This window comes from Athene cunicularia (genome assembly GCF_003259725.1).
Source record: "Athene cunicularia isolate RWA chromosome 6 unlocalized genomic scaffold, athCun1 chr6_part1, whole genome shotgun sequence".
Lineage (NCBI taxonomy): Eukaryota > Metazoa > Chordata > Aves > Strigiformes > Strigidae > Athene > Athene cunicularia.
This window is the reverse complement of record NW_020799105.1, coordinates 8,127,560-8,142,965: the sequence shown is the minus strand read 5'-3', so window position 1 is coordinate 8,142,965 and position 15,406 is coordinate 8,127,560. Positions and strand designations below refer to the sequence as shown.

Genomic DNA, 15,406 nt, shown 5'->3' with positions numbered 1-15,406 from the left:
CCCCATCTTAACTGTCAACACTTTTCTGAGCAAACATTACTTCACATTAGAATGAGGATTTAATATGGAGATAAAAACTTGTGGTGGATTCTTGCCCATCATGAACGAGCACCTTTAGGATGGATGATGGCTCTGCTTGTTTAAATAGCTGTTTTTCTGCTAACATTGTGAATCATAGCTTTTGGTGCTGACAATACATGTGCCCTGAGCAAGCATCCCCACAAACTTCATGTCAACCTATTATCAACAGCATTTCTTGCCTTGGACTGAGTCAAAGTTCTTCAATGAGCTTAGAGGACAACTGACAAACACCTAATCTCCTATTAAAAAATAGGGAAAAAGAGCTACAGATAGTGATTAGTGGACAAAACTCCCCTATTTCAGAATAAATAAAACCAAATTAGACCAAATAAGTCTCTTTTTTTTTTTTTTTAGTATTAAAAGTATTTACAAAACTGAATTTTGATAAAGTTAAAGGTGATGAGTTATACAAGTCCACGCCGAGATACCAATATACATATGTTTCTGCAGAAACTGCAAATGTTACACGTTCTGGACATTGATTTACTTTATTAATTCAGTCTGATCACTCAAAACTTTAAACATTCAAAGGCAGTCAACAGTTCTGGAAGACAGCATTCATATGGAAGCTATTGCCTGCAGATTAGTGACTGGATCTGTGCGCTCTGCAGCAGCCGCACCCTCAGGGTAGTTGTGCAGAGGACAGTGATGCAGAGGTTGCGTTAGGAAATTGTTAAATTCATCTCAGGCAGAATTTCATCTGGAGCTAGGGGAATTTTATCAGAAAGTAGTTAGGCACAACTGTGCCCAAACACAGAAATGGAGCAGTTAATTTATGGTACTATTAATTCTTACTGAATAGGATATATATATAAAAGTTTAAGTATGTGCTGCATAAATACCCATGGGAAACAGGTGCACAATTGCTCATGCTGTTTTCTTTTTTCTCTTTCGAGAATTTTTCTCCTTAATATATTCAGAACCACAGTGTTCCTGAAGCTGATTATGATTCCCTCCCCTCAGACTGGAGAGTTATAAGAGCATTTAAATATATTTTACTTGTCTTGACAAGAATGAGTCTATTAAAGAATGAGAGGTCCCTTGAAAAAGATGCATAATATTCAGTGTAGTAGTACTTCAAATGCAGGGGGAAAACCTACAGGAACACTGTTTACCTTCTGATACCTGGAAACAAATACCTCCTCAATTAAAACTGAGAGTATTTGTGTTTCAGGGGTATTCTAAGATTTAAGTTAATAATAAGGTAATTTAGGAACATTCAGAGGGGATAGCAGATTCATGTTACAGTGTGCTCTATGCTTTGGGTATAAATACTCACAAAATATCCAAGCTTAAAAAAGGGGAAAATATTAGACATTAAAGCTTAAAATATGTTTTTCATTGTGCAGATTGCAATTCTATACACAAAGTTAAGATTTTTCTAAATAAGGAAAGAACGACTGATCAGGTTGTTAAGTTTGGGGAACATATTTTGTAAACTAGCAAGCATATAAATAGTTCTATGAAAGTCTTTGCCAATCAGGTTGTATCCAGTCAAAACTCAAGTTCTATACTGACAGCATTTTTACAAGTTGGCAAATATGGGATTCATCCAAAGCCTGCTGAAACCAGTGAGCGTTTTCATGGGCTTGAATAAGGACTAACATGATATGCTTCATAATGCAAATGACACAGCATTCTCAACACCTATCTCTGCAAAACTGCTTGAAGCTTTATAATAAAAATTGATTATTTTCAGCTTAGAAAGCATGTTAAAAATTCAAAGTTTCACGGAGACTCCAAATGCATGTTTTTCAACACAGTATTCTTTAAAACTGTCTATATTTCATTTATCTACATGAAAAAAAGCAGCTAATAAGTAGAACAGAGAAGCACAAATCAAAAACAAAGTTGGGTTCAATTTTGTATGTGATTTTGTGAAAAATGGTCTGTTGTTCTGTGATGAAAATAATTTCAAAATGCCATAGGCTTTCTCTCCTCCAGCACTTGAAGTGCAAATGTTGTTCTACTAACAAAATCTGCAAAAAACATACACCAAACTGAACAATCAAACTGTAATTATCTGCAGCCCAGAACAGAGCTTTGCAGAAGAAATTACCTAGAAAGCATTCATAATAATCCATTGGCTGGTATGACTTCTGCAAATACCCACTAAAAAAAATTACATTTCCAAACCTCTCCATATGCTATAGAAGCAGAAATTTTAGGATACCTTGAATTGCACTTGTTCACACAGAATTACTATACACAGTGTGGGATGCAGACTGAAATATTGGAAAGTAGCAGTAAGAACTGGTGATAAGGTCTCCTGCTCTCACACAAGAAAATGTTTTGAAATAAACCAGCACCAGGAAATAAACTCCACACCTGATGTGAAGGGTAATTGAGTCCAGGACCCAGAGGCTCCCTGCCTGCTTCACTTGGTGGCTACCCAGCTCAAAGCCTGACTCTACACCAATCCTCCCCAGAGAGAAGGCAGTTTCCCCAGAGAAAATAATCCCTTCGATGGTTCAAAGGCCAGGCAAGGCCTTATTTGAAAGTTTATGATGTTTTATTAACAGCTAAATAACAGCCCAAAGAATATAGCTTTGATATTGCAATAAAACATGTCATTTTCCCAGTTCAATAATAAAAAAGAAGTTAGTGCTATGTAATAACTGAACAATTTACCATGATGTCCTTCATAGTATTCTGTTTTCAGCCACTAAGATCTTTTTGGCTTGTTACTTTTGCACATTGCTCAGGAAAATTTCATACTGAGACATGAAGAATGATGGTTCTTTAGTTGTTAGACTTACCACACTTTGCAAAATGCTCTCCCATTCTCAGCCTCTTCTGTCCTCCTCTTAGGTCATGCCTGCCTCATGAGCAGGAGGGAGGGTTTCAGGCACGACTCCTGAGCATAATCAATATTTTGGTTTAGTCACCAAACCAAAACGTTTTCAGAAAACAAAAATTGAGATCAAATCAAAATAGAAGTGCAGTGGGGGCTATTTTATTTTCTTGAAGTGAGGAAGCAGAAGGCCCTGGTTCACACTGAATCAGAAATGAAGCTTTTATTTCACTCAGAGATGTTTCACAAGAGCAACCGCAGAAGTTAAAAGCTAGAGCTCATAGAGCATTCACAATAGTGGGAGAACGCAGTGGTCTGAGCAACTCGGTGTGCTCACTTCAAATAGGAGAGGGCCAGGCTCCCTCTGCCTGATGCAAACCAGATTTAGGAGCTCATGGTCTATGGGCAACACGAGTTCAAATCCTGCCCTCTGAAAACTTGAACGCCAATTTCCCCCATTGCCAGTAAATGCTCCCACCACCTGAGTGTTGAATGGAAAGGTTGGAAAGGCACACTACATCCCTTACTTTGTAAATCAATTATTTCTCCCTGCAACACTTATGAACTGGAATTAGCCATTAAATTTTATCAGCAATTTTGGATCAGACAAAACCTCAGGTTCTGAAGGCACAAGGGAGAATTGCTATAGGCTTGAATAGCTCTAAGTGCAAACCCCTGTAGCTCTATTTCATGGATGCTCCATTTATCAAATCTAATTTCTGATGTAGATTGGCCTATCTTGCTGCAAAAATCACATACATTTGCTACAAAACCAAGTGATCAGTGAAATAAGCACTTATAGTACTGGCTAAATTTAATACTGGAGGTAGGGAGTTGTTACAAACTAGAACATTGCCCTAGAGTTACCTCTTGTTTTTTAATTCCCTTCAGCCAAAGTCACCCTGTGCTCTGCTTGTGGGCAGTCTGGGAACCCCACCAATAAAACCACCAAAAGAAAACAAATCCAAAAAACCCCACCCTTCAATACACAAAAATAAAATATTTTTTTATTATATGCAAGTTGCCAATGTGTGGTTTAGTATTTTCTATGGTTCTCTCTTCACAATCTGCCTATATTAAAAAAGGTAGTTGAGGTAAACTGGGAAGGCTGTTACTCAGTTTTACAAGATATAATGGATATAAAATGCCCAGCATGTACTCTATGTTAAATAATATTGGACATCTTTATTTAGCTGCTTTGAACTAGTAATAATCCATAATTGTGATGAAGCTCTGATCTAAGCAATACATTTCCACATTCTTTTTATATCATCCCTTTTAGGTTTAATAAACTATGTAAAAATTTCTTTGCTATTACTGACAAAAAGCTCTAAGATAGTGTTTGTTGCAGATGTTTTGTCTCTTAATCAGCTATAATTAAGATAAATGAAGCTATGATATCAACATTGTACATTTCCAAAGCTGCTTTGATCTAAAAAACTTTTTAAAATGTCACCAACCACTTGACTGACAACTTGGTGGTAGTGTCTGATCCGCCCAAGACATAAGAGTCTCCTTGGTTTTCTCTTTTGACACCCAAGCTGGAAACAGTGCAAACTCAATGAAGTCATCCTGGAGATACCTACATGCATCTAATTAAAGAGGAACGCTAATTGCAGAAATTTAGTACATCGGGATTTTGTATTTACGACATTCTCAGGACACCTATATGGCCACCCACTAAAAAGCATGAACAAGTGAAACCTAAAGAAGGCAGGTAGATTTTTTTTCCATAATTATTTTCTTAAAAAAGGACTGGTATTTGAGCTACTTATCCTATGGATTTGTTAATAAACCTGCATTTCAAATTTCTTTGCTCATCTCCATGTATCAATTTCTAGTAAAACCAGTTTGAACAAGGTTGGGAAATCAAACATGGAATCAAAGGCAAGATATTCAGCGAGCTTCAGCTCGGATCTAGCTTTCATTGCTTGGCTGACATTAACAAGTAGTAACAACTCCAGAGTAAAACACTGAGAAGCATTTAGAGAGCTGAAGCAAAGGGCTGCAGCCTCTGGGAAGCGGCAGCCAGGTTGCTCCAGCCCTGGCACGGCACCGCTGACTGAAGCGTGCTGCCATGCCCCGGGCAGCTCTGCCACCCAGCCTCTGCCGCAGCAGCAGTCTGGGGGGCAAACCGAGCAGGCACCAAGAGCTTGGTTAGAAATAGGTCCATGTAGACAGAGTTGAGGTAGATATTGTTAACTCTTTAGCTTTCTAAATATTGTCAGATAGGGTGGGATTTCATATGGTCCAGGAGAAGCCTTAGCCTCTCTCTCAAGTGGAGCTCATCTGCTCAGTTTGAATCTAAATTCTGACAATCTGAATGCACATGGAACCCATCACTGTCAGAAATTAGGTAAGCATGGGCTGACAAGATCAATAGGAAAGAACAGCAAACATCCCCAAGGTAATTCAAATAAGCTAATTGCAAGAAAAAGGAAGAGATCAAATTACAGTGACTGATCTGAAACTCCTATTATTATCCCAGGGGGATTTTTCCCCTAGACAAGTTGTCTTCAATATGTAGCCTCTGTTGTAGATCCTCAGAAATGAGAGATGAAGCATAGTGACTCTCTATGCTTCCCCCTGCCACCACATTGGACCATTGTTTTTAACCAGTCTTTTTGTTTGTTTTAAGAAGCAAAGACACATTTACTAGTTGCACCCTAGACATACAACTACTCATTATACTTTCTTGGCAGCTTTATCTATGTGTTCCTTAATATTAGAATCACTTTGATTTATGAAAATGTGCTGTAAATAGATTGACATTGCATGTGGCCAGGATAAGGACTGATGAGAGCTAGCCAAATAATTCATCTGTGTACGTGACAATTCAGTTCTAAAATGTCCTGTTAAATTCCCCTAAATTATCCTATGTTTTGAGAAAATGCAAAATAAAACCTTAAGTCTAGTGAAAAAAGAAGAGGAAAAAGATTTCTCACAAATAGCTCAAGGGATGGCTTCCTCATCTAGGGAAATTCAAATTGAAAGCTTCCATTTCTTTATCATTCTACAATAATGTATCTGTTTTATTACGAATGACAGTAGATCTTGAACACAGCGAAAGGCAGCATCACTATGCAAAGAATGCATATTGTTGCTATAAGTAATGACTGGAGAGATTAGCCAGGGATTAGTTGTCTGCATGAAAGTAGTAATTTCTTCTTCATGGTACACCTACAAGTATGAAAATGCTAACTGAATGCATGATTAAACATAGCATCTGTGCTTATGTCATATATAATTAATAAACTCCATTAATAAAGTCAGCAACAAATAAATTGAGAAGAAAATGAAGGGTAAAAGAAAAACTGAGAATACCTTTGCACCATCAAATATAAAAGCCTTGATGCATCAGTTGGTGCTCTGGAGACAAGGAATGGAATCCCAGAAGTTCATTTTTCCTTCTGAACAACTAATGATATGAATAATGATGCAAGCAATTACACCTTCAGATTCACAACTGCAGCATACCCACTACAAACAGTTAAAAATGAAAAATGCACACAACTACAGCTAGCACATGGGGACAGGAAATCAAGCAAAGACCTCAAAAACTTTCAGCACTATCACTTTAATACAAAAACTTACTTCTATTTTATCTCTCACATTTTGGTTACATGCTTAAGGTAGTTTACACAAAAAAACCAGGGAATGAATAACAGCAGACACAGCTCTCAGCATAGCTGAGTTGATGATGCCTGATCAACTTTGATTATAGGATGAAATCTTAAAATCAAGTATAAGAAAATAAAACTGGGTCTTCTAAACTAATTTCAATATCTTAGTTCTGTACCTGTGATTTCTTGGCCAACATCATAGACTACTGAAGAAATCACGTTCACTTTTTTGAAAGGTAGAATTCATGAGTATTGAATATTTCAATGTAAGAAATACCTTTTTTAAAAATCTATAAGCATGTGAAAGCCATCACAAGTAGAAAGTGGGTGAGCATGGGCCAGATGATCAGTAGGATGAAAGCAAACATCCCCTAGGTAATTCAAACACAGCTTGGCTGTAATACCTCAGGAGATTTCAGCCCCTATCTGGTAACTAACAAAGTAAGAAATTATTAACTTAGAATCCTTTTCACAGATTTACAGGAACCTCCAGTAGCACAGGCTACTGGAAAGAGTTTTCACCTTCCAGAATGTGCCATTTGAGCTAATAGCTTAATGCCTTTCAATCAATACACAGAAATACATCACTGAATAAGTTCCAAACCCTAAAACAAAACCACCCAAAACAAAATGCAATTAGGCTGTTTATATACAACAGGAACAAATGTATATTACTACTTTAAAAGCTTCAGTTTGAATGAATACCAAGTGCTTTCAATGCTTGGGAAAATATTCCTTTCACTGTAAAAATTGTGAGAAAATTTGGGATTCTGAAAGAAAAGTGACGCAGAACATTTTATTGATTTCAGTACAATTAGACAACGGAGTAAGCACTATACAGCAGTGCACATGGGAAAATATTACAGTTTACTCAAGTTTTAGATTTATCTAATGTGATTGAACTAAAGAAAAATTATTTCAGTTCTTAAACTAAGATATTAATTACTAGAAAAAATAAACCTCATCAGTTAAGGAAATAAAATCATATTTCTGCAACTCAAAACCAATTCTATAGAACTATTGTATAAGAAAGTAGATTTTTTTCTTCCACTACTAACTAAATTTTTCCTGTGCTCAGCTCTATTTTACATAGGTCACATTTATCTGCCATGATTAATTAATTTTTCTATTAATGAAGTGATTTAAGAATGAATATGATGCATTTAAGTAGGACAGAACATGTCCTGTCAGGGAATTTTAAAGTCTGAGCAGGATACTCCTCCATCTTGGAATCCAGAAAGATTTGGGAAAGGATCCCTTTGTAAAGTAGATGAGATGACAAAATTAAGTGCCTTCTCTGCTCACCATGGCATACATTACTGGCCCATCTACTGATTCCTTCCTACTAACCAAGGCCAACTATTAAAACCCCCAAGCAGTATAGATGCTGCCACCACAGTCCTTGAAAATAAGGTGTGGAAAGTTACATAAAATCACTAGAAAACATGCATTTGAATTTAAACTACACTGTTTTCAAAATGACTGTGCTTTGGCTCCTATATATCCAGCTAGATTTATTTTCCAGGGGACAAAACACCATTCCTGCCCTCCACAGTATCACTGCTGACATGAAATGAATATCAATGGCCTCAAGTTACGCCAGGGAAAGTTCAGACCTGGTATTAGGAAGCATTTCTTTACAGAACGGGTTGTTAGGCGTTGGAATGGGCTGCTCAGGGAGGTGGTGGAGTCCCCATCCCTGGAGGTGTTCAAGAGTAGGGTGGACTTAGAGCTTAAGGATATGCTGTAGGTGGGAATGGTGCTAGGTGAACAGTTGGACTAGACGATCTCCAGGGTCCTTTCCAACCTAGATGATTCTGTGATTCTATGATCAAAATAAATGAATATTCTAGCTCTCCTCTAGAGCAAAGAGATTGTACGTACATTGAGTAAACTCACTCACTGACAAGATGGGTTGAATAACTTACACAGTTTGAAATAGCCCTGTTCTGACAATGCCTGCAGAAATCAGTGGAGACTAGATTGTTATTATCCATAGCGTGGTAGCAGCCAGAGATGCTAGTGTAAAGATACAAAGGACCATGTCAGAACAGATGCACTTCCCCTGGTTAATATGAACGCATCCTATAGAGCTAAAGCACCATATAAACAAGAAGCCTGCAAGTTAAACCTGACCATCATACATCTACATAATCTAGGACAATTTTTATGGGAAGAGAACATTGCAACAGAAAGTAAAAGTCTATTCATCACTCACTACAAATATCAAATCATAAAAATTGATGCCAAAAATAAAAATGGTAAATGAAGCCTTACTGTGGTAGAACATAAAACTCCCAAAACATGCAACAAAACCATTAATGTATATAACCTGTTCTCACATGTATAGGTATTATTTATCATTAGCACTGCAAAAGAGTCGAAACTGAACTTAAGTACTGCCCAACTTACATGAAATTCTACCACCCTTCCATAGTTTCATGAGCAACTACTCTACCAGATCCTCAAAGACAAAATCTTTTAATCTTCCTTGGCCTCAGAGTTCTTTCCTAAATGTAGGTTGTAGAACAAGTTATTTTTTAATGAAATACCCATTCTACAGCTGTGAATGCACTAACTATATCAAAGTATAATAACCCTTTCCACACCAGTTCCCCTGTTCTATTTTATATAAAGCCACTGGAGCTTAAATACTTTAACAAGAATTTAATTAACAATTTGAAAGGGGCAGATCTCAGGGGGTCCACTTTTGCTCATGAATTTAACAACAAAATCCAACTGACTATGAATTAGAACATTTCTAACACAAGTGAAACAGCTGTGGCAGTCCAAACCATCCCATTATTATTTACCTAGACACTATGAATCTTCAAAAGTGCAAGGAACTTCAGCAACATATACAACAACAAAGTCCCAATAGAATGGAAAATTACTTGACAGAGACAAAAATAAGTTTTCTTGGAAGATAATTAGGTGCTCTAGAAGAAAAAACACATGTGCTTACAGTCTGCCAGTCAGTACATGAAAACAGAGGTTTTGAGGGACCTTTAAGATATTTCATTTTTTTCAGGGAAGGATTCTAAAAGAATATTAGATACCACAGCTATGAAAAATAACAACAGGTAAAGCATTTGCTTTTGAAGCAAGTCAACCAGTACCACCACCAACTACAGAGAAGCAACCTCACCACTTTGAGCCAAAAAATGAAAAGGAAATACTGCATTTCAATTTTAAATCTCAGCACTAGCCATCTTATCCCTAGTTGGAACAGGTCAAAGCAGCTATGTTTCCTAACCCCTTTCTAAATATCAGTCTTGAGGCTATTGACTGTTCAGAGGTCAGTAACAATCAGTCTCTTTGAGGCTTTGGCAGAGTCTCTCACTGATCCCAATAACACACTAGGGAACTCCTCATGGAAAGAGAAGATATTTTCAAAACCCAGTGCTGGACAGAAGCAACTGCTTCTCCCTCCTCCATATCCAGTTGATAGAAGCCAATTTACATTTGCTGATTTTGTCAGTGTGAAATTATTTGTGCTACACATTTGTAAGATACAACTTCTCTCTTCGTTATTTGTACTTAAAATTATCTCTCGTTAGTTAAGAGAAAAGTCTGACATCTAATTAAGTGGTTTCAATCCTCATGTTTGCTGCCACCTGTAGGTAACTTGAGTGGTACAAAAGAGACAAGAAGCAAGTTTGAATCTGGTCAGATACTGGTTCTGTGGTCAGAACCCATGTCCACGAGAAAGCATGATGCTCTTGTTACCTGCGCCTGTTGATTTTAATGTTAAAATTAGTCTGAAAAAGATAAAACATACAACATCTTGACTTTGCCTCTCCTGGTACCACAAAGTAATCTTGCAACTGAGGAAATTAAAAAAAAAAAAAAAAAAAAAAGGTTGAGGATCCATGCTATTTTACAGCATTATTACACCTGTAACTTTGACTATAAATACAGAATATTCTTCTGTCTGGTAGTTGAAACTCCTTTTCAGTGAGCCATGCAATGTTTTAGCAAAACCGTTGCTGTAAAGAAAACTTACTGAAAGAAATATAAGACAAAAGCAGATAGGTTGATCATATTTTTAAACCCAATGATACATTATGAAAACCTGAAATTAGACAAGTGAGGACAGAAATTGAAAGATTTGATTTAATGACTGCACAATTTTAATACATAAAAATAGATACTTAGTAATGAACAAGTCTATACAAACCAGATTTCTTTTGTACGGTACAAAACAATGATGGAGATAAAAAAAGATTTGCTGGATTACAGGGCGAGACAAAAAAAACAAAAAAACATCATTGAGGAAAAGTTTTAAAATGACCAGAGGCTTATTTCATAAATACAGTGCAATACTTTCATTTAACAAATACAAAATTTACTATTTAATTTATCAACATCAGGAAATATATAAAATGTCATTGAATGACAACCTTATTTAAAAACTGATGCAAATACAATAGCTTTTTTAGAATTCTGAGGTAATATTACACAGTTAAATCAAAAAAGCTTCAATAAATAAAACTAAACCCAAGGCAAGGTTCAATTCAGTGAAAATAAGATAAAGCTTTTATTTTAACCATAATAGATAAATAGTTATTAAAAGTGGGCTTAAGCCATAAAAAAATATCTTGGCTAATTTGCCGTGTTTTCAGATAAACCGTATAGCTCTTTATTCATAAAGCAACCTTCCATAAACTCAATTCTACAGAGAGGGAGAAGGGGGGAGGTGTTTGTTTCCAGATTTCTTACCTACATTCACATTCAGCTATTAAAGATTTAACATTGCTTAAAGATATCTAGTTCATTCAGTGCAATGGTGAAAGTTTAATTTATTTCTTAACATCTGAAATCCTGTAAATTAAAGTTAATTTTAAAATCTCTATTTAGGACAATGTAAAATGCACAAGTTTGAAGTGCTGCTTTTAACACTCTCCATGCTAATCTAGTTTTGTTCCAGGCTGAATCCAATAGAAGTTTTATTACTGGTTTCAAGGACATCACAATGAATACAGTGCCAAATATTTAAAAATATCCTACTGTTTATCTCTGCTTTAATAAAACAGTAAAGTCACCAGTACCTTCTGTAGGAAAAAGAATAAAATAAAATTTACACTTAGCTATTGAAGAAAATCCACAACAGCTTTGAAACTATGGATTAGGCAGATGAATTTGTTCATCATGTGAAAATCTGTTGGTTGTACATAAATAATACAGAGAGGGAAAATAAGAATAATATAATATTTTACTCTTGTTGCAAATAAGCAATTGAGTATAGACACTACAAGATACTTAAGCATCCATGCCCCAGCAGAAGTCAATGGGGAAAGCTGACAAATTAGATGCCAGTGTCTTGAATGATCTGGGCCTCATTCAGCTGAAAGAAAAAATCTATAGAACACACAGTAGCTATTCAAATTTTAAAAATACTATACTGCATGCTGATAAATTCTTTCCATTTAATGAATAAAACCCAGACTTATAATTACATTTGCAGTTTAGAACCAGTTTCTTTCCCAGCTCCTAATTTACTAACTCAGAGCAATCATACCAAGAATTCTTTCATGTAGTTTGTGCAGTGAAAACCACAAAACATTGTCTTTAAATGCTGGCCTTCAAGTTAATGAAAGCTTCAACATTCTTCTGAAATGTTATTGTATTCACTTTTGTCACAGCTTACTTAAAACCTTCAGTAAAGTTGCCAAAAAAAATTATAGCATGATACATTATATCAGTTTTTCCATGTGTTGTGGATTTAGTTATTTCCTGACATATTTCACCATATGTGGAATTTATTTTAAATACGTAGTTTTGTTTACAATAACGCTACAGTAGATCTGGTTAGTTTGCTGTCAAAGAATGAACATACAAGTTGCTTAATACCTGTAGTTTGAACTTGAATCCCCTCAAACTGAAAAAAGTACCTTTTAACACTCTCGTACAGTCAAGTGTAAGAGCTGAATATAGAACATCTAAAACCTATTATTCATAAAAAATAAATTTTTAACAGTAAATGGCACTATCAAAACCCTATTTGTTCACAGGCAGTTATTTACATGCTTCTTAGACAGCCTGTTTCATTGAGAAGGAAAACCAGAATATTAAAACTGCATACATTTTATAAAGACTAAAATGCCTATTTGCCTTTGTGAAAATATGGCTACATGCTGTATGTTATATTTTTTCTATTATTCATGTTAATTGAAAACATTCTACCACTGGGATTAACAAATAAAGAAATATTCTGTATATTATGTCCCAGTGGAATACCTGTGGTATAAAGGAATTATGATTAATGATAAAGTGCTATTAAGAAAAAACAGAAACAAACTTAAAAATTGTCTTAGTTGGGTTTTGTTTATCAAATAGACTAGGTATTTGTATGAAGAAAGCTATTTTCTGTGACAAAGCAAGCAGTAAATGTATTGCCATTCAGGAAAAAACATACACTTCATATTTAATTTAAAAAAAAAAAAAAATCTAAGTTAGGTAAGACTGGCACAGTATCAAGACATAACAACAAAAAGCTTAAAGGCACAATTAGAAGAGAGTGAATGCTACATAAAAATGCTGTTCTTTAAGTATTTCATTTTATTCTAGACCAAAACCCTCTGCATTTGAAATTCCAATGATCAACTTTTGCTTCAGTTCCTTCTTGTTCTTGTAAGGAGGGAGACAGAGCTGGTTGAAGCAGGTATGGGCCACAGGTAACCTAAAATAATTAAAAAAAAAAAAAGAAACAAACCCCTCACATTTAATAATAATACAATAGAAGCAGAACACTGCCAACTGCCTACACATATTCAGTCAAACATTACTTAAATAAGAAACCCTGTAAAAGGAACATTGATCCTAATGTTGGTTCAAGCTGTGTTGAACACAAATAACACCGTTTGTTGGATGCACCTCAGGTGAATTTGTTTGCGTGCAAGTCCCCTCCCCACCTTTCTTTTTTTGTTAAGTTGGAAACATTTCCTTCCAGGTTTTGGAAACTCTGGGTACCATGTGACTTCAAAACCACTTTTTTTCTAAATACAAAATCTGGGTGTAATCAGAATCTGCAACCCAAAGAAGCAAGGTGTGTCTTGCAATAAGTATAGAGGCACCTAGATGAACCACAGTTACTGTGAGAACTCAAAGTTCACACTGGTAAAATACATCTTTACAGATGTATGCAGAGTACTGAGGTGCTGCTAGAAGGCCTGGACAAACAACAGTTCACAAATTTTGGTCTTAGCCACACCAGCACTTTCAGTTGCGAGTTTCTTTGGAGAGCTGTTTGAAATATATACTGCAGATACCCCTTAGGACTGCCTGACTGAAACACTGGAAACTCTGCTCCTCACTAGAACGGATTAGTTTGATAAGAACTGTTCTTCAGTAGCAGAAGCATTTGTTTTGCCAGCAGTATCAGATGCCATTAACATCCTGCCTCAAAGCCACAGGCAATGAGAAGCTATGGGATCTTCTTGCCCTTTATATTCTCATGTGACACACAGCACAGCACTGATGATATAGACTTGTCCTAAAACTGATTACTTGTGGGGAGAGAGGAGAAAGGCAATGAGCTGAAGCTCAACCTGACATTTGGAATTAACCCAACACACTGAAAAATTTCCAAAACTTGGACACTTAAAAGTTAAATTTTAATATGTGACTCAAAAGCTCTCCAGTTCCCTTTTCCTTGAAGCCCTTAGTTTTTTGAATGGCAGCAGCTTGGCCTTTGGTCATTAGCAAACATTCTTGAAAAGGGGTAGAATCCCACCAGATCTGGAAACCCAAGCTACTTATCTCTCCCACCCTTTAAACAAGCAAGCAAAGAGTTGTTAATGAGACCGGAGTCACGTGCTTCAGAATTTGGAAAGTTGGGAAACTGGATATTAATTTGGCAATTCTTATTGCTATCATATTCTTTGGTCCTATTATGTGAGCAATGCAATGCCAACATGTCTACATCAATCCCTGTGCAGGCAGGATTGTCTGAATGCAACAATTATCTTGCAAAAGACAGACCTATATAATTTTAAAGTGCACACTATTTCAAAACACATTTTCCCATTTTTAAGAAAAAGAACAATTTACAGTAGAATGAACTTAGAGATTCAACATTGACTGCTATTTCTTCATTTTTCATCAGATCCTCACATTCCTTTAACATGTTACTGGAACCAGTTATTAGCATTAGAAATATGTTAGTAATGAGATAAACCAAATTTAAAAACAAACCCAAAATTTATTTTGTTTATGCATTTAATTCAGCTCCCCACAGAAAACCCAACAAAATTTTGACTTTAAAAATATAGCTCCATTTAAGTATTTTGATTACGTTTGAGAAATCTAGGTCAAGCCAGTAATTACTGCTTAGCAGCAATTACTGCTTAGCACTGAGCTTCAGAGCAGTAAGCTTTTCTATACAGCTTTCCAAATTATTTAAACTGACTTTCTCCAGTCTTGAGATGAAAAATACTAGCTGCAAAGTATGTGGAATTTCTCAATTCAATACAAAATAAAACACTACCAGAAACATAAGAACCTGGCATGAACAATTTAACCTTCACAACAAAATTACAAGGCTGCTTTGTTCCTATTTCTTCTGAGCAAACTCTCTATTAGCCACACACTTACCAGAGACCCTAAAGCTACATCTTTTCATACATGTTAAAATTTTTGTTTAGACCATCAAAAAAGAATGCATTTCCTGCATCTGCAGGGGCTCCTATGCATGACAAACATACTCAACAAATTTAGAAAAATTAATGGTGATTCACAGTATATTTTCATTAGTTCAGCTGTCACATTAAGAACAATTAAACAAATATTTTATTTGAATTGAAAACATGTGAGGAATCTCTATAAATAAAGACTTCCTGGCCCCAAATATAAACACTGACTGAGAATCAATTTTGTATCAGATGCTCATCTGCAAAATTTATGTAAT

The 15,406-nt window shown here is 35.8% G+C and overlaps 1 protein-coding gene across 1 annotated transcript in view; it reads right to left on the bottom strand.

Moving 5' to 3' along the window:
* Nucleotides 1-10,600: 10,600 nt before the first annotated feature.
* The window catches only part of HECTD2 (HECT domain E3 ubiquitin protein ligase 2), a 41,366-nt gene continuing 36,560 nt past the window's right edge, over nt 10,601-15,406 (bottom strand). The window contains exon 21 of the mRNA XM_026851486.1: nt 10,601-13,180. Within this exon, the coding sequence (XP_026707287.1) occupies nt 13,060-13,180 (121 nt within the window). The 3' untranslated portion in view covers nt 10,601-13,059. The remainder of the gene's footprint in view (nt 13,181-15,406) is intronic.